Source organism: Lutjanus erythropterus, chromosome 3 (genome assembly GCF_056507025.1).
Source record: "Lutjanus erythropterus isolate fLutEry1 chromosome 3, fLutEry1.hap2, whole genome shotgun sequence".
In the NCBI taxonomy this organism is placed as follows: domain Eukaryota; kingdom Metazoa; phylum Chordata; class Actinopteri; order Lutjaniformes; family Lutjanidae; genus Lutjanus; species Lutjanus erythropterus.
This window is the reverse complement of record NC_139319.1, coordinates 37853193-37874048: the sequence shown is the minus strand read 5'-3', so window position 1 is coordinate 37874048 and position 20856 is coordinate 37853193. Positions and strand designations below refer to the sequence as shown.

Below are 20856 nucleotides of genomic sequence, written 5' to 3'. Positions count from 1 at the left end.
TCCTTGCATCCTATACTTCTTGCTTTCATCTTTCATCTTTTCCTGTCCTTTCCTTTCCTTTTTATTCCATCTATCCTTTCTTCTTCTTATTTTTTCCTGACTTGTTGTCCTTCCTTGGTTCCTTCCTTTCATTTTCCTACTGTTTTCTATACCTTTCATTTACTGCTTCTTTTGCCCTTCATTTGTTCTGTTGGATGTCACAACTGGAGAATAGAATATTTGGATGTAACCTGCTCACCATCATTTTGATTAGATACTGTTATTTATTTATTATTTAAGTTTTTCTCAGTAACTGTGACATATAATAATAACATGTCACTTAATACATGCAAGTAGTTACTCTCCAACACTTCTAGTTTCCTATTAGACATTTATTCGAAGTTTTGTCATTATTAGGATGTGAATTCTTGAGTTATGGCTAAAATCATGTTTTGTAAGATTACTGGGACATTGACCTTTCACCACCAAAACTGAATCACTCTGGCCATGTGGAGCCATAAAAAAAAGGTTTATCAAGGTTTTTCAAAAATTGTGACTCTCAGAGGTCTTCTCTTTCGCCATTCTTGTCTTTCCTTAGTTCCTCCATCCACTTTTTCTATCATTCCACCCCCTTCATTTATTTTGATTCTACTGTCTATCTATTTCCTCTCTCTCCCTTCCTTCCTTTCTTCTGTCCTCTTTCCTTACTTCTATTATCTTACCCACTTTTTCTTCATTGCATTACTTTTTCCCTTCTTTTGTTTTATCTATTACTCTTCCCCCCTGTCATCTCTCTCTCTTTCTCTCTCTGTCTTCTTTCTCCTTTCTTCCACCAATTAATTCCATTTGAAATTCGAATACTTCTTTTACTTTTTCATTAGTCCAGCTATTTCTTCCTCCACATCTCCCCCCTCTGTCTTCCCTGTACATGTTGTACCTGAAGGTGATGAGGATTCCCAGGGCTAGTAGCAGAGCTCCCAGGGAGAGCGAGTATCCCACTGTGTACATGATCCGCAGCTGACTGAGGATGCGGCCATACTGCTGCTGCAGAACCGACAGGAGAGACAGAACCAGTTATAACAGAGGTGGGAAGTAACTAAGTACAAATACTTTGTTACTGTCTTTAAATAGATTTTCTGTACTTTACTTGAGCATCTATTTTTCTGACAACTTTTTACTTTTACTCCCTGAATTTTATCACAAACATCTACTCTTTAAATTTTCAAAACAGGCGTGTTACTGTAGTTTCAATCCATTTGAGTGGAATTACAGATTACTTTTATTTTGCGTCATTGTGCACCACCCGTCCCAAACTCAAATTTAAACCTAGTGTTTTGTCCCCTAAGATGGGACAAAACACACATAGAAACATACAAAAGATGATTTCATCAATGCATATCATATCAGACAGATGTAACAAGATGAAAAAGAAATAACAAGCTGGAAAATACACAGAATGATGAAATAACAATGTAAAAGATGTAATGAGACAAAAACGATGTAAGAAGACAAAAGAGACAAACTTAGATGAAAAATGATGTAAAAGATGTAACAAGATGAAAAATATGTAACAAGACAAAAAAAACAACATAAAAGATGTAACAAGATGAAAGAAATGTAACAACGCTACCCACAACACACACACACACACACAACACACACACACACACACACACACATACACACACACACACACACACACACACTGTAGATTAAGTCTGGCACAAAAGATGTAAAAAGAGTCATAAAGACAATTTGAACAGATGGGAGGATTTTCAAAGACTGAGTCATTTCAGATTGTGTCAAGTTAAAGTGTCAAGTCAGTCACTGTCATAATGTCATCTAACCATCTGCCATTGCAAGCGGCTTCAAACATGACAACACTCTCTTCACAAGGCAGTCCTGACCCACAACACACAGTTACAGACACAGACATGGACACACAAACACACTGCGCTGTATACACACACACCTCACCAGGGTCGTCCTCACATTCGCTGGTGTTCTTTTGCGCCCATCGACCATCTTCATCGCAGATTCTGTAGACCAGACCCTGCTGAACTGCTCACACAGAGAAGCACATTATGAGATTTATTTTTATATTATATATTTATTTTATTAGGAAGCCGTGTGTATCTCCCACTGTTAGGAGATCATTAAATAACCACAATTTGCATATCTGTAGTGTGAGTGAGCAAGTAAAGTCTTACTTTTTTTTTAAACCAAATTAATAGTTTGAATAGGGAAATTAAGTTGTGATCTGTGAAGTACATGGTCATAGGTCTTCAACTAATAATCTGCATTTTGTTTTCTTCATTAATTGGTTAACCATTTTGTCTCTAACTCACCAGAAAATATTTAAAAATGTTCACAGCTTCTCAGATTCCAAGCAACCATCTTCAAATGTTTCCTTTTGTCCGACCAACAATCAAAATCCAACCATTTTCACTTTGCAACAGAAAGCAGAAAAAAAGCTGCCATGGAACATGTGGTTTAGGAGTTTGGCTCTTGACACTGTCTAGAGAAAGAGACCTGTGCCCATCTTCAGGGGTAAATAGAGATAAGCTCACTTTCACACCTAATCAGAGCCTCCAAACCAACTGGAGGGCGGAGCCCCGCAGGTCAGGTTCACCGCTCCCAGAGTCACAGTGTGAAGTCTTAACACCAGTCTCAGGTTGATAATAGAGTGAAAGCTGACTAATTTTTGGCCTTCACACCCAACTTGTGCAACATTATTTCTCTAAAACTAATGTACACTCTATCCAGTGCAACGTTCATCCAATAGACTGCTGGTTTCTTTCATTTCCAATGAAGGACGAGGACATATGATGAGCTGTGTTGCCATTGAAGAAAGTTTTCCATTCAATCCATTAGATGACTTTAAATAAAAGCACTTTGAGAAGGTCAACTTGAAAATCTTGTCACTGGACGGGCATTATTGTATAGAAATGAAGTAAATACTTCATTTTAACAAGTGGGACAGGTCTTTTAGAAACTCTCCAATCTTGTACTGTACTTCTCATACAGATGTGGGGAAGAGGAGTTCTAGCTTCAAAAGGGGGATTGTTTTTATTTATTTATTTATTTTTATGCAACACATGAAAATATAATTTATTGTACAATAACTATGCATGGAGGTTCTTGACCCTGTTAGTTTAAGTGAGTAATGTATTGTGGAACGTTTGTAGCCTCAATGTAGGGTTAGGTGTTTATTAGATGTTTATTACATGATTTTGTTAAATATTCAATCTTGATTGGTCATTTGGTCAGCAGACCACTGCTATGGACACAGACTCTGAACAAACAATAAAATTATTGTTCTATCACTAAAAATAATTTTAAAATGAATATTTTGTGTCAAATTATTGAATTTTCTTTGGGTGACCCTTACCCTAACAAGCAGGATAGTGTACAGTGAGCAGGTCACTGTTGTGAAATGAAGCCATAAAATCATTTTAAAATGAAATTAAAACTGCATCATCCTGTCAGGATTTATTTTTACAAGAACGACCTGCTCACTGTACATTATTATTTACATATATATAGGGGTGTGTTTGGTCCAGTTCTGTAAGACCTTTAATCCGCAGGAGGTTTTCTGTGAAGACTGTTGTGCGTTGCAGTGCCACAAAGGAACTGAATTCCCAACAAGGAAGAAAAAAAATCCCCCGATATTTTTACCTCCAAAAATGTGATCTGTCAAGCGGCCAGTCAGGATTTCATCTTTGTGAGAAGATGACGCGACCATTCAACATTGTTCCTCATTCCTCATTTTTCGTAGACCATAGATCTGAACAGTGTGAGTGACAAATGAACCCAATCCAAAGTCCCTTCACTACCTCTTTTGGAGCTTTTGACGATGTTGATGTTAAAAACTCTGTCTGAAAAAGGTTATGAAATGTGGTTGAAAAGTGTAAAAAAGCAAGTGAAGCCCTAAGTTGAGTTTATTTAGTTTACAATTGTCTTGTCGTGTCTTCTTTTGACATTTAAAGCAACATTAATAGATTTTTGGCCCACAACCTGTAAAGACAACACTGACCTCTTGCAGAGTCAATTTGTGAAAGTGTTAGCACATAGTTGGCTATTTACAAATCCAGCAGGCACAGAGCAACAGCAGCATTTATTTGGAGTCGTGTCTTTGTCCACCACATGAAGAAAGCAGGTTTTCTCTTCCTTTGAGAAAAACTTGTTGACCGAATTAATTAGAAGATTAAGAAACAAAAACAATAGCACAGTAAAATAGACTATCTGACAGCTGGAGTAAAAGAAAGAGAAGAAGAATCATAAAACTCATTGGGGTTAAATTTGTCTCTTAACCTTCTTTGGGGAACTGATTATTTTGCTCAGTCCATCACAAAAAGGCAGCTATTTGAATGCAACCTCTTAAAACCAACCATAAAGTTGGAGTTTAAGTTTTGGCGCAACAGAATGTAATGTAGGTTATGTATGACTTAAAACTAAACTGATGTTAACGGCATAGTATGCAACATTTTCGTTTAAAAAAAAAAAAAATCTGGGTGCATTCAGCAACATAATCCCATAATGCCTGCGACACCTCACCAATCCAAAACGTCAGTATTTGATATTCTGGGAATGAGACACGATAATAAATCTTTCTGTTGCGTTTATGAACAGCTCGGATAAATCCTACTGATTCTACCTTTAAACAGAGTTTTAAATTTAATCTTAAACTAGTTAAATTAGTTTGCTGCACAATAACTGAATTTAAAGTTAAGGTAATTTAAATTTAAACCATGTTTTAATCAGGTTTAAAAATTAGACACACTTCACACACACTGTGCACACACCCTCATGCACAGACCTTTACGGTACCATGGCAGGAACCATGGGCAGGAGACATTGACAGTGGTTCCTGGAAGTCCATCAGGCCAGCAGGCGTACAGGTCGAAGGTCCTGTTACACACCAGCCCTGCAGCAGAGAGCAGATGTGTGAAATCTGTGCTCTTGGCTCTCCGGCGTGCGTCTCGTTCAGAGGCGAGCACATGCTGGGAGGAGAGGGGCTCACCTGTGGCGGGGGGCGTGGCGCTGAGGTAGTCCAGGCACTGGTTTTTGTAGCTGCTCCACTGCTCCTTCACAAGCTCCAGGGAGTTAGTAGAGGAGACCTGCAGGAGGAGGAAACTTGCTGAAGCTTCATGTCAAGTTTCAGCCACGCCACCATCTCATGAGTGCAGTGTCAACAACGACATATTAAACATGTTTGCTGGTATGTAATTATTGACATGCACTTTAATGCCTGCCATGACTGATAATATTTATCACAGTTGCTACAGATGATAGACTCCTCTTGTTGCCTGATGTGCTTTTAATGTGTCTATATGTTTCTGTGGTGTACCATGAATTGCTTTACAGAGGACAACAAAGTTTTCTAAGTCTTCTAAGTCTAAACGCCCTGTTTAGATGATTTGTAGCACATAGTCCTGTCCGTAGTGCATGGTGCAAGAGCATTTAGGGAACGTCCAAGTCCACTTTGCTATTTAAACGGCATATAATCAGGTGCAAAGTAAGGCACAAAGAGGTTGTGTCCAGTCTCTTAATTATTCATGTGTTTTGGGCATAACATGAATCCAATGAACCATGAACCAATCAGTGTCATCTCCCATTCCCTTTCAGAGCCAGGTGTGCCTGCCTGTGGTGTTTTGCTATTTAAAATACATTTGGCAATTTAGAGCAGTGAAGAGAGGTGCTGGAAGACCGATCAACCTGGAGCGTTTCAGGCACGGCGGTTTACTGGCAGGCCTGGTCATAAAAATTAACATTATGATCAGCAGCAGATGGGCTGCAGGTGGGTGGAACAGGATGGAGCATCTCCCCCTGCCTCGTCTGTGTGCACTGTTACACACGATCCAAGGCACAGGAGGATAACCGCTGTGACATTACAGTAACCATGAAAACATTAGTACAGTAATGTAGTAGTAATACAAACGATAGCAATGACACCTGTGCTATGCTGTGTGCTTCTTTGCACCAGGTGAAAGAAAGAGCCCTAAGACTCTCAGCAACAGACAGAGTGAAAGTGTAGTGAATCACAAGCAGTATTTAAAATGCGTATTTAAGATACAAAACATGGGTAACTGTAGTCCATCACAGCTACATTTTCATCTTTGGTATTCTGAATACAGTTACTGTTTTCAAAATAGTTTACTTGAAGGGATTACTTTATTTGTTTTTGTTTTATTTGCCCTAAAATTCTCCATGCATTTCCCATAAAAGTGCAATAATTTGTGAGCCTGCAGTGCACCTGTGACGCCAACGAGAGGAGACGCACAACCAGGACACTGTCAAGAATATGTTTTTGACATGAAAATATGCAGAACATTTTACCTACACATGTGGTCAAGAAAGTGCCAGCGTTACAGCTTCGTGAGCTCTGCTTGCCATCAACAAGCTACTTTCTGCATAAAAAAAACCCATGTCTAATTTGAAGAAGCGCTTTTGCTGAGTTGAGTTTTTAAAATGTATTGTTCTGCGCTTTGAGCGCAAAAAAGCCGAGCACCATTTAGTCCCATTACATGTATCTCCAAAACTCTGCAACTCATACCACAAAAATCTAGATGGATAAATATCGCTGCAGGGTAGAGTAAAAATATGAATTTTTGATTTGGGAGTGAACTGTCCATTTAAACTTGAGGTTCTAACGTTAAAAATCTTTTTAATTATTAAATAAGCAATACTTCTGAAGCACCTGGACTACATTTAGTTTAGTTTTAGATAAAATGACAAACTTTGTACATGTTGCAGTGGGGGTCATTTCCTTGTTGTGGTGGTGAGCAAAGAGGAAACACTGATGTATGAAACACATGATCATACATCCTGTCATTGTTTCATTTATGGATTTAATTACAGTGAAAAACAAAGTATCACTCTTTCTGCTGGGGACCCTACAGAACCCCTTCAAGGGCTGCCATTTGAGAACCACTGCTCTCTGTAGCCCAGTGAGAACAGTACAGAGATCTCTCCAGTGAGGCCATTTCCAAAATTAATAACATTCAGGGTGACTCAGACAAATCAGCAAGATGATTTTGAAGTATTACACAAGTATTACAAAAGTTATCCAAAGTATTTATAACAGGATCAGTATGTTTTAAAAGTAATTCTCCCAACACTGATCACATCTCAGTGTGTGTGTGGGTGTGTGAAAATGAGAGCGAGGCGATGAGTCATACCTTTGTGCAGCTGCAGAGCATGAGCAAGGCCAAGAGGAGACACACCTGGGACATCCCACTGATGCTGGGAGGATGGGGGTCGGTGGGGACCAGAACGCAGAGGAGGTCCGACACATGAGGCGGTCTCGGCCCTATCTCACCGTGTGGCCTACAGACACGATGCGGAGAAGCTTGTTAGCAGGAAGAATGTTTCTGTCAGAGGTGGGAAACAGTTCAGTACAAATACTTTGTTTCTGTACTTAAGTAGAGTTTTCAGGTGTCTGTACTTGAACATTTATCTTTCTGCCAACTTTGGACTTTTACTTCTTACATTTTAACCCTAATATCTGTACTTTCTACCACATTTTCAAAACAGGCTTGTTACTTTAGTTTTATTGTATTTGAGGGGAATTAGTCATTATTTTTATTTTGCATCATTGTGTGCTGCCTTCCCAACAACAAGACCAATTCAAACCTGAAAAAGATGGAGCAATAACACTCAGAAAAGACATTTGCTTGGTGTATCCATCAGTTAATATCATGCACAACAGACCTCAAAAGATGAAAACAACATGAAACATGTAACAAGAAGAACCAAAACAACATAATAAGACAAAAATGACGTAAGAGAAACAACAAGGTGACACCAACATAAAAGGTGTAACAAGATGAAAATGACGTAAAATGTGTAACAAGAAAAAAAAACAATGCAACAAGATGAAAATGACGTAACAAAATAAAAATGATGTAAAAGACATAACAAAATTAAAATGATGTATAAGACGTAACAAGACAAAAATGACATAAAAGACACAAGATGACACTAAAGTAAAAGGTGTAACAAGACAAACATGATGTAAATAAGATGCAAGATGTAACAATTTGAAAATGACATAAAATACATAACAAGACAAAAACAACATAAAAGTTGTAATAAGACAAAAACAATGTAGAAACGATGTAACAAAACAAAAATGACACAAAAGACGAAAGATGAAAACTGTAAAAGATGCAATAAGATGAAAATGATGTAAAAGACACAACAAGTTGACACCTGTGTAAAAAGAGTTAATGACGTAGCAAGATGCAACAACACATAACAAAACAACAACGATGAAGACAGAGAGGAAGACTCGAAAGTGGAGAAAAGGTGAGGTTTGGTTAGCTTTGCACCGACACAAGGGGGCAACTTTTTACTTGTGTGCCTTTAGCACCCTGTGTGTGTGTGTGTGTGTGTGTGTGTGTGTGTGTGTGTGTGTGTGTGTGTGTGTGTGTGTGTGTGTGTGTGTGTGTATTGGGTGTTGTTTGAACTGAGAAGAGATGGAATAAAGCTGTTGGGAATCAATGAAGAGAAAAAATAAGCAACAATCAGTCACATACTGACTGCTGCTCTTTCACGCTCACAACAAATGTGCTTAAACATACATCAACTGAAATAATCAGAATCTGTGTAATGTGTAAAATTGTGTAGTCTACTTATAGGACCATCTCCTGTGCAAAATGCAACAAAAGCAAGCCTTTTTTTTAATACATTTCTTGAAACATTTACTGTGAAACTGCAGCACAAAAGCATCAATCATGGGAGCTGTACAGATGATTGGATAATGGGACTGGACAGCAGGGGAAAGTGGGTCAGCAGAGAAGATGGCGCCTTCGGGGAGAACACGCTACACTTACCCTTGCATCTAGAAAACCTTATGTAGAGTCTGTTACTGTAAAGAGCTAGAATAGTTTGAGTGTGTTGATTTTCATGGCAGGTGCATCTCCTGCGGCATCAGTTGACCATCTCTGCCCGCGAAGTTGGAGAACAAAACGAAATCTGAAACGTTTCTGCAAAAAACACCTTGACCATGGCAACATTTTTGGCTAAAACGTTTCAAATTCCATTCTGTTCCAGTCTCTGTGCTTCTGTTGATGAGGCCGTGTGTGTGTGTGTGTGTGTTTTCTCTGTGTACATCTGTGTACATGGTATTGTCCTTGCTGTACCTGACAGAGATCTAAGGCAAACATTGATGCACTGGCATGTTACCACTTAAAAATAAAGATTAAAGATTTTCGGTCATTCCCTTTAAAAAGACAGCAGAGCAAACTAAGTTTGTCAAAAGTATCAGTACTACAACTAGACTATCTGTTACTATCTCAAGCACCAAACTACAAAAGAAATTATCTAAATGTCAGGTCAGTTCAGGTTTTATTGCCCTGCCTGACATTTGGCTTGCGGCAAAACCACAACGTTCAGTGATCTTTTCTGTACCAGCAGCTAAGCAAGCAGCAAAACTTTATTATTACTTTTTTTTTTTACTTTATTTTAGCAACTTGAAAAAGGTCCACCTAAAAAACTGTATATCGGTATGCTATATTTAGAATATATCTTTGCCATCAGACAGCCTGTTCTGAGGGGAAACTGATATTACATGAGTCAAATATTGCTCTCTCCAAACCAACCAAACTCCATGGGTGAAATCAGTCATTTAACCTCAAAGAACACAGAAGTTGCTGTTCTACCGCTGCCTTGAACTGTTAGTTTATTAGTGTTATTGTATGACTCTGGTGTTTTGAAAAAGATAGTTAGTATTCTTTAAAGTCACAGAATAACACAGCACATACAGCAACTCTCATGTTGTATGAAGTAAAATGACTTATTTCACCAATGGAGTTTGGTTTGGTTTGAAGCGATCAATATTTGGCTTATATAATAGCAGTTTACCGTCAAAAAAAGGCTGTCTGTCGACAAGGTAAAGTGGTTAAAGGATTCTAAACATAGCGTACACTTACACTGATATCGACTTCTTAGGTGGATCTTTTTTAAGTGGCTGAAATACTGATTCTTGGTGACTCCGGCTACAGCAGTGTACATTATTTAGCTTCCATGTTCATGCTCCTCTCTGTCCCTTCAAACTGGGGGCATGACGACCACCATCTACTGTTGGTAATACACTGACGGTAAGTACCTCATACACCCCCACATTAAATGATCCAAGCTATCCCTTTAATTTTGAAAAAAAGACAAAAACAACTATTTTGTGTGCCCTGGACCTTTTTTCTTTTTGGTATCAAGGCATCTATTTTTGCTGCTGTGTTTTCTTCCACCAACAGACCGTTTATCTCCTTGTTGGTTGTTACAGTAATAACCCTCCTCTTTACGACCACAAGCAGCGACTGAGCAGCAAAACCAAATAGACGGTTTACAAGGCCCAACATATTATCTACACGCTCACAATCTGTGTGATTAAACTAGAACAGGATGAAACATGTCCCTAATAAATGCGTTACTTGCTTACATTACTCAAAACTAAAATACTAAGCTGTTTTTGGAAGTTTTTAGGGTTTATGACACAGAAACTTTCCAATATTATTTATTTTTTTGTAATAATTTCCAGTAGGAACTTGTGGGCTTGGCGCTCAGAGCCACAGACAGGCTGGAGATGTCAGAAAGTGTTGAGAAATGGACTAACACCTTGTTGGTTTTGGTCTTTTCATTTGATTTGTTGACAATAAAAAATAAAGAATATCAGCCATCTTATCCCTTAAGGTGTTTTCATGAAAGAAAAAAGTGTGGAAATGCTGGAGCTTCTATTACAAGAATGAATCTGTGCTTCCTCTTCTGAGTTTCTGTTTTTCTGGTCAACCATTATGAACTGTAGAGTGTGGAGTATGAGAGTTACTGTAGCTCTTCTACAAGAAAACTGTTCAGGGGTCTTGAATTATTTTCAAGTCGTCTCATACCACTTTAAATTACCAATCCAATTAAATACAATTTAAATAAAAACACAGTTCTATTTAAAATAAATAAATATGTATGTATTTCTGAATGTTTGCATGTTGTAATCTGCTGATAGTCTCTGTCCAGAAAAGAGTAGCATGTCCAACAATAGTTCTTTATCAACAAACACAAAGGCAGAGCAGATTAACAAGCTATGATCAAAAGTTTTCACTGTATACTCTGTGACATTTGACAAAAGCACAGACAAAACTAACAATATATAGAAACTGCTGGTTGCATTTTTGAGTATTTTAATTATATGTTAGTAATGGAAACAAAAAAGTCAATTTTCAGAAATGCAGCACTTTCTTGCAGTACTTGAACATTGAAGTGGGCAAAAGCGCCTGAGGAGAGGGCGGGTGGGAATACACAAGACAACCACTGTAGGGGGCGTGGCCTCATGGCCACGCTGATCACCAACCAGTGTAGCAGTTACAGCTACCAGTCAGAGCTAGCCACACATGTGCAGCAGCTGTCAGCGTCTGCAGATAAACACTGCAAACACAGAGAGTCTGCTGGAGCTTTAGCAGTCAGTAGAAGCACATTTGTGGCACTGTTTTTTAAAAAGTGTCCGTGTTGCACCTGTGTTGTAGCTAGCCAAGCTAATGCTAGCGGCTTAGAGAGGCTGGGAGCGGGGAGTGTCGGTATGGAGCTGTAGCTCTGCTGTTTATCATAGGATCATTAATCAAGGGAAAGACTGGAGTCTATTGGAGCTTCTACTGACACAAAAAGTGGCAAAATCAGAAAGCACAAAGTAAAACTCCACTGAATGATGAGTCACAATCAGAATATAACTGAAAATGAGCACTGTTTTACAGTCATGAGCATCGATTAGGGTTCAACATTAACCTGCTTTTTTCTTAAAAATATAAATTTCATAACACAGAGCAGCCCCAAACAACCATCTCTGTCATTACTGATTTAAAACAGTGGATGGCGTTTTCAGCCATTTTCAAACCATGAAATGCAGATTTATAAAAAATAAAAATAATGAAGAAATGTAAAAAAAATAAATAAATAAAAAATAGCACCAGCATTGATGGGTTTCATCACAGTAAAGTCATATAATTTAGTTTACAGCTCAGAAACGTGTGGATACCTCTTTACAAATTCTAAAGCAGTGATTCTGAGGCCCACTGGTGGGCCGTGAAGGCCCTGCAGGTGGTTCTTGAAAGGTCATGAGAATTAATCAAATTAAAAATTTTTAAGTTTAAAATTTCCCTAAATTATTTTTTATTAAGTTTAAAAAAAATCATCATTGGTATGATTGATCTCATGTGTGGATCAGAGTTGTGATTTCAGGTTTGAGTGGGTCGCAGCAAATGTTCAGATTTCAGTTTGGGCCCTTACATCATTCTTGAGTTTGGGAATGGCTAATCTAAAGTATCACTCAAAATATGTTTATATGCTATAATATATAAACTAGTCAGCTTTAAGAATAAAATAATACATTTTAGGCAAGGTCATCTTTCACACATATTTTTGGGTTAAACAGGATCTTTGTAATCTGCAGTTTATGTAACTTGATCTCCTAACCTCCCTCATACAGTCACATTTAAAGATTTACTTGATTTTCAAGGGTAGCTGGGTGTACATCAGCATGTGAGCATTTGTGTGTGTGTGTGTGCGTATGTGTGTGTTTGAAAGCACATTTGTGCCACTGGGCTGATAGCGTCTGTGTGTCTGTTTTTAGTTAACCACAAGACTGAGCAGACGACAACGCATAATCACAGGATTGTCTCAAACTGATAGCCCTATTGACCTCATAGGCAGGTTTTACATTACACACACACACACACACACACACACACACACACGCACACACACACACACACACACACACACACACACACACACACACACGCACACACACACACAACATGCTGTGGAATGAGGAGATCCTAATGTCTTTTCCAGCTTGTGTAAATCTCTGTTTCCAGAGAAGAAGCACCTCGGGTTTTAAAGGCTCGTTATTAAATCCAGTTCTGCAGTAGCTGCTTGTGTTTATCACTGAATTTGGATGCAATTATTGTATCTCCAAAATGTTTTTTTTCCAGGGGCAAAATAAACCTGCCTTGCTTGATGACAGTTCATTTTTGAGTTTTCCCAAAGGAGTATGTAGTAGACCAAAAGGTCTTCAAAGTTTCACAAAACACATATAATCTTATGGGGAAAGTAAAAATACAAAAAATCTGTAATTATCCAGGAATCATGCAATCACTTTCATGTGTCCGTGTGTGTGTACATGCCTAGATGAGTGCGTGAGGAAGGGAGTGAGTGAGTGAATGAACATCAACATTGCAAAAAATTATCATTATTTTATTTTATTTTATTTTATGTGCATTGACTCATGGAGAAACCTTTCTTTGAACTTCTGCTGTTACTGAGCCAGTGTTCACTGTTTTCCTCTAAATAGCCATTCTGGGCTTATTTAACATGACAGTTCAGTAGTAAAAGCTCAGCACCGCTGTCTGATAATCATATGATGAATGCCGAGCTGCGCGTGTTCATGTGTGTTATCAAGGAGCAAAACAAAGCAAAGGAAGGAAAATGAGGGGATATTTGCGCAACCATGCCCGCTGATAATTTGCATGAGCACAATCAGCCTCTGTGAGTCACGACTTTCCCCTGAATTATTCCTGGATAATGCGCTGATCATGTAAATGAAAACACACAAGTCACACGCCTCTCTTTCTCTTTCTGTGTGTATGTGTATGTGTATGTGTGTATGTGTGTGTGTGTGTGTGTGTGTGGCCACTGTAACAGCAACATCTCCCAAGAGATTAGACAGACTGAGTTAAGCTAATATACACTATATTGCTACTACTAATAATAATTAATTTTGCAGTTACAAAATGCTTCATAAAGAGGTAAAACAATAAAGTTAAGTAAAACTGTATAAATATCATGAAAAGAGAATAAATTTAAACAGAGATTAGCTTTGTTTTTTTGTTTTTGTTTTTTTTGAAGAATGTCTAAATAAGAGATTTCAAGAGAGCAGAGATTTAAATGCAGTGATAAATGTGGCAGACCTAATCTCAGCTGGTAATCCATTCCTTAGTTTTGGGGTCCGGACTGCATCACCCATAGTAACCAGTCTGGCTCTGGGGACGCCCAGAGAGCAACCATCTGCTGATCGGAGAGGATGCCCTGACTCACAGGGGGTTAAAGGGGCGTTCATATAATCAGATGGTTTGATCATAAAGAACCTTAAAGATTATATCAGTATGAAAGTGCCAATGCAGAAAAGGCAGAATCGGAGTTGTGTGATCTTTTTTTCTTGACCCACTGATGATCCTAACAGCGTTTTGGACTAATCATTTCTGTTTTGTTAAGTTTGAGGAAGCTTTGGGAAGTCCAGCAATTGATATCTGAAAGACATGCAGTTAGTTGGTGTAGATTGCTAAGATTAGTGGATTGTAATGGGACATGTAACTTGGTGTCATCAGCATAACAATGATATTGTACATTATGTTCAGTAATTGACCCTTCACTAAACACCGCCCGCCTTGGTTACTGTTGCTATACTGGTCACTCTTTTCATTCTAGGGCTTCTGTCATTTCTGTCATCTATCTACCAGATAGATGACAGAAATGCACTCTTCAAAGTGGAAGCAATGAGACTAGATTAGTCCAGTGAACCTTGAGATGATCACCCAGCCAGACCAGCACTTCTTTCATGAACTAATCCAAATGTAAATGCGGGAATAAGACATGAGTTGGCAAACGTGGTGGTATCTAACACAAGTCTGGCTGTAGGTGAAGTTACCGCAGCTAGTAAACAAGCATTAGTTAGCCTGACATACAGCAGTTTACATTAGAGCAGATACAGAGAAAACTGAAACCATTCCCCACATGTGCTCTTGTGTTTTAGGTTTCATAAAGACTACAAAACCAATGCCACTGTCCAGACTCATTAAACACCAAATATCACTTGTCTTAGAATCCCACACACAAAACTTCAACATGTAGAGAAAAAGCAAAGCTTGACAGGCGCCTTAGTTACAATTGCTAATCTATGATTGGGCAGTTATTTTATGGAGGAGGGACTTAGCAAAGGTTACTTTACATTTTGTCATTGTTAAATTTGAGGAAGTTTTGATATCTCAGGGACTGGCAGTTAGTTGCGTTAGGTTGCAGATTAGATTGTAGTGTGACATATAACTGGGTGTCGTCAGCGTAACAATGATATTGTACACTATGTTTAGTTATTACCTGACCCAATAGCAGCATATTAATAGAAAACAATGACAGACACAGGGCTGACCCTTGGGGACCGCCGTGAGTAAAATGGGAAACAGAGCGTAATGAGTTGAGAGCAGTCCTTTTTAGACCAACCAGAGTTCCAAGATGTCCATTTGCCCCTTTCTCCCTTGCACACATTCACAAACATACGCATACTTTTTCCCTTTTCGCTCCAGGCAAGAAAGAGGCGGAAGTGAAAAAGATCACCACTGACTCTATTTTGCACTTTTAGCTTGCAACGCAAATTAACAGATGAGGCTGCAGCTGACTCTTGCTCTCCTCCATGCACTCTTAAATCAAACCTTCCTGACAACAATACTGCACTTCATCGTTTTGTTTAACTGATTAGAGTAGCACCCTAAAGATATCAGTCTGTCAGTCCCTTTCATTTATATTTGCCATCCTCTTCACAAGCTCATAGTCTAGCTCCTTTCATTCTCTCTGTCTGTATCTGTTGGTCAGAGGTAAAGCCTTGACCCCCTCCTCCCACACATTTCCATTTAAGTGCACAATATGACTGTGTTTGTCCTGGGGAAAAATACAGAGACGGAGCAGGACGACAGGCAGAGGGAAGTAGAATGGGAATGTGTGACAATAAATCATGATAAAATCTAAGAAAAAGTACATCTCACACATCAAGGACATTGTCCTAAAATGATCAAATGACTGATAATGAAGTCTATCAACAAAACATGCAGTTGCAGAATACCATTAAGGCTATGCTGTCCACACTTCCCATCACAAACACTTCCCAGTTATGTTGTTTAAATCAATAAGCCGTCTCTATGTGATGAGGAGTGAGCAATCAGGCGGAGCATGGAGAGTACGTAGGTGGTAACAGAGACCGTAGTGCAGTGGTTGTAATGGAGCTAAACAGAACTGTAATTACGTTGTTTCTGCCTCGGCAAGCCGCTCAGCCCCACATGGACACTGACAGCAAACTGCTCTCAAGCTCCAGTATCATTTCTCTTCATGAGTTTTCCCCTCTTCCTTTATTTCAACGTGTTTCTTTATGACTTTCTGTATTGCTTACTTTATGTGTGCCCACTTTAAAACATCCCATTCAAATATTATGAGCCCATTTCATCCAAATTACAAACAAGATTTTCTCACTCATCATTTGTGGTATCTAGTGTAAATGATCGTATTTTGGTCTATTATACCCAGAGCGTTGGTGTTTTATATGTTCACTCATTCTGTGGGGCTTTTTAAAGCTTTGTCACACTCGACCCCTTAGATGGACTGTGGCAAAACATCCTGCAACATGGCTGCCTTATGCAAGGGTAAAACAATTAATTATTTGTAAAAGAGAAATACATTAGACAGTACAAAACCATTGTTGAAAACACATGAAAAGACTGAGAACTATGTAGCACTGAATAGTGAATTAAACTGTTCACAACTTCTGTGTTCAGGATTTTCCAGCTGGACCTGAAACACAGCTTGGTGACATGCAGGAGCTATTACACTACACACTATAAAAGCCCTGTGAACGCTTTCACGGCATTAAAGCTGAAAGCTGATGCTGCCACTCAGTCATCTTCTTGCAACTCAGTGGGTGTAACCGCAGTGACTCCGCCTACTGTGACATCACATGCATGTCTCTATTACTAAGATTTTAGTTCTTATTTTGAAAATGAAATGGGAAAGTCTGACTTCCAAATAAAGACAAATTGTTTGTTTAGTGCTGTTGAAACCAGTGAAAGTGCAGAGGGTGAAGCTAACACACCTTATATTAGTGTAAGATGAGATTTATTTTGTGAGGATATATTCAGCAGATTCTCTTACTTTTCACTGTTCATTATTTTGTCCACATAATTTGATTAATGGTAAATACAGTTGTATTCTGCTGTTAATGTTTAATCTGGACCTATATAATGTGGCGCACCTTATGTGCAGGTGATATGAGTTGTGATCAAGATTGGCGGAGTGATATGTTAGATGTGAAATGTCATTTTGTTGTCAGTAATGAGTTGTCCTACGTCCCTGCGGACATTAAAGCGGATCAAGTGGAAAACAGTCGAAGCTCTCCTCGTGCTCTTTCTTCACCCACAGCCCTTCTAAAGTTTAATTAAGTAATACACAAAGTACCGTGTATTACATTAGCAATGCTACAAGAGCTGCTGACTGCAGGTACAGGTAATCACAAACAAGAGAAGACCTGAAAACAGGCTATTCAATGCAACTACAACTACTTTCTACCAAAGAAACAGTCCCTATGAAAACTTTTAACAGTGCCGATTATCAGAATAATGATTTTTTGAAAGACATGTTGCTGCTGAATTTTTCAACACTTTGAGCACCAAAAACATACAAATCTCCGTGTGTAGATACCACTACAGGTAAGAAATGGTAGGACCCTAATACAACGCTCTGTTTGGGTTTCTGAGCTCTTCAGTGACAATGTTGTTGGGGCAGATAAGGTGCACTAGCCTAGTGAGAATCCTTAGCGTGTGTCTATGCGGGTGTGTTTGTGTGCGTGTGCATACAGGCGTGTGAAGCTTTGTGTTATGATTAACTGAGCTAGGTGATGGCGGTGACCCAGAATCTGCCCCTTCAGCAGATGTTACGCTCCACAAACAGAGCAAGTGCCTTTTTCCTTTTCTTTTTACTGTCTCATCTCTCTCTCTCTCACATGATAGGATCTCCTTGTCCTTCCTTCACTATTCTTCGCTATAACTCTCCAGCTATTCAGAAGCAAGCTGACTTGTGAGAAGTGGAAAAAAAAAAATGCCATCAGATAGAGCCTTCGGAGAATCTTGCCCCGTTTCCTTTGTTATTATTTCTTCTGCTTCTCTCAAGGGAGAGTAGTCTGACCATCTTGTTTCCTGTCTGATTTGCCTCATATGGGATGTCAGTGCAGTGGGAAACACACAGAGATAGCAGATGAGGACGTGACAGGGACAAGCTTCAGTCCAATGTCTTCTGTATGCACATTAGATCAGACTATAGCTGATCAAATCACTAGTACATACTTGCTGCTCTCCTGTCCCAAACAGACGTAGACATTCTTTACTTTGCAGACACATTAAAGTATGTGCAAAGGAAAAAGGGAGTTTTTCTTCTAAACACATTACACATGCTAGAACATAGTTGCTGAAAGCGTAAAAAAAAGGACTGAGGACTACATAGAACTGAATTGTTGTATTAGACCATTAAACTGTTCACAATTTCTGTGTGGATTTTTTGGGCGGAGCTGAGACATGGCTTGGTGACGTGTTGGACCCATGGTCTCCCAGCACTAAATAATGCCCATGAACCAACACATGAACAATACTGCCTTCCCCTCCTGTTAGACAGCAGAGTGAACACGCCCCCAAAATTTCAGAGCAGAGAAAACTGCTCATTTTGCCACAATTTTGATACCTAATTTTATATACTTAGCAATTCTTTAATAATTTAAATTTGGCTGTATGGTTATTAACATGTTTCTGTGGTGTGACAAACTTTGTTGGTTTACACGATCTTTAACAAATGGTACTTCAGCTCCAGAACACTGTGATGCTCATTATCAAAGTATGGTGATACTGTCTGGCCTCACTTTGAGAACAGGAACTCACTATAGTGTATTGTCTGATATATTATCTGGTAATATTAATAATAATTATTGAAGCATAAGAACATAATTTCAACAGTAATCAACATTATAACAATGAATAAATGCGCATGGCGTATACAACCTTGACCTTTGCCACCTCTGATGAGGATGACATGCCGACAAGTTTAATGCCAGTGATCTGCTGCTGTCTGACTGAGTAGCCTTGTGGAAGTGATATTTTGCAACTTGTGATATTTTAAACTAACGAAGATCATGATATTGAACTGAGACAAATTCCATATTCTGTTTGCGTTCAGATGCTGCTGCTGAGTGCGACAGGCAGCTCACACCATGCTCACTGCAATGTACAATATACTTGGCCTAATTAAGTCAATGATCACTCAAAGCTGAAAAGGAAAAGTAAAAAAAGCTCAGACTCACTTGATGGGAGGCTTCAGGAGATTTTGGCCGACTTTCTTCAGTGAGGAGCGGTTTTCACTATAGACAGCTGATCAATGTAAATCCATCATATGCTGCAGTATTTCACACAGAAGTGTTTGGATAAAGTATAAATCCAAGATTCCAAATGTCACAGCAAACCACAGCAAACCGGTGCATTTTATCCCTTCAGCACTGCAAAGTTATCTTCATTGTTTATTATTTTGAAGTCTTTCCACACAGAGTTGGTGGCAGACATTGTGTTGTGTGTCTAATTCAGATCATAGACACACCTTTCTGTATTATTTGTACATAATTCTTCTGTCTAACTTTTAAACCTTTTAAATTAGTCTCTTTAAACCTTTTATCTTCTCTTGCTCCACAGCACTGTATCACCTAGTAAAGTTATTAGTCTAAGACAATTTTACAACTAAATTTTTTCCTGCTTTGTGTCAACCTACACAATCAGTACATTATTTGTTACTGTTGTTTGTTAGGCAGGTTTTCATTTCTGTATTACAGTTATTCCATAGCTTAACTCATTTGGTTGTTATACAGTGGCTTTTTGTGTTGGTCCTCACGGTTTCTTCTTGGACATAAAAATCCCTCAGATTTTGTTGACTGTCTCTCAGTTGGAACAGCTACTGGATACTGCTGGGCAATTACTAATAACTCATTGAGTTAAAACTTTTTTATTATTATTATTTTGTCATCTAAAATGTGCATCATAGCCTATTGCTGTGGCTCAGCGTCTTTTCCTCTCAATACTGCCAGTGGCTGAACTGAGTTTCCCCAGGCTAGCTATGGATGCCAAATTTAAACAAAAAGTCTCTGAGGAAAATGAAGAATTTAATAGTTGTGGCTCTAGACAGATTTTTTTTTTTTTTTTAGCCAAAAATGGTTCTTGTGATAACAAAGGTTGCAGACCGCTGACACACAGTGTTTTCACCTTTAACTGCATGTAGAAAACAGCAGATCTCTCCTTCATGCTTCTCATATTAAAATATTTTGGCTCCCAGCACTGATGAAAATATCATGCTCAAATCATCACCACTTCCACTTTGGAGACATCTGTGTTGGAATGAAGTTTGGGCGCCTCAGAGCCACTGGCAGATGGTCCGAGCGGCTTGGAGCTTATCGCTACATTCAGAGTAAAGTGGTATTTCTCTCTAAAATGAAATGAATTCATGGCATAGCTGCATCTGAAGGCAAATGTCCAGTGGAGGATGTGGATGAACCCAGCGGTGTCCAGATGAGCGTCGTAAAAGTTGTGTGTGAACAGAGGAGAGAGGGAGATAGAGATGGAGCGATTGAGATCGAGAGCACATGGGAAGGCGGCCTGGCCAGTACATACCATTCTCAGTGTCCCATGGAGAATGCCAAGAGCCAGGCCCTAAATCCTCAGCCATGTGCTCCCTGGACTCCTCAATAAAAATGCTTCACTTACACCACAGATATCCTGCTCAATATACACACTGCTTCAGCCTCGCATTACTCCCATACACACCCCCTCTCCTATGGAAACAGACACCTGCCAGTGCACACGCACACAAAAAATACTCACACAGCTGATCTAGTTAACAAGTAGAAAATGTGTAACATACTGAAGGTTTATGCAGCTGGCCGAGTGTAAGAAACGGCACCAACATCTGGCAAGCAGACAAATACAAATAAAAGTTGTGCCCTCATTTGACCAATCAACCCATTCTCTTGTTACTGACGTTTTGTCACAC

The 20856-nt window shown here is 39.0% G+C and overlaps 1 protein-coding gene across 1 annotated transcript in view; it reads right to left on the bottom strand.

Moving 5' to 3' along the window:
• The window catches only part of gcgrb (glucagon receptor b), a 71183-nt gene that overhangs the window by 12718 nt on the left and 37609 nt on the right, over positions 1–20856 (bottom strand). The window contains exons 2-6 of the mRNA XM_084714161.1: positions 7161–7308; positions 5003–5099; positions 4799–4906; positions 1952–2040; positions 917–1023 (exon numbers count right to left, since the gene is read on the bottom strand). Of these exons, the coding sequence (XP_084570287.1) occupies positions 917–1023; positions 1952–2040; positions 4799–4906; positions 5003–5099; positions 7161–7214 (455 nt within the window). The 5' untranslated portion in view covers positions 7215–7308. The remainder of the gene's footprint in view (positions 1–916; positions 1024–1951; positions 2041–4798; positions 4907–5002; positions 5100–7160; positions 7309–20856) is intronic.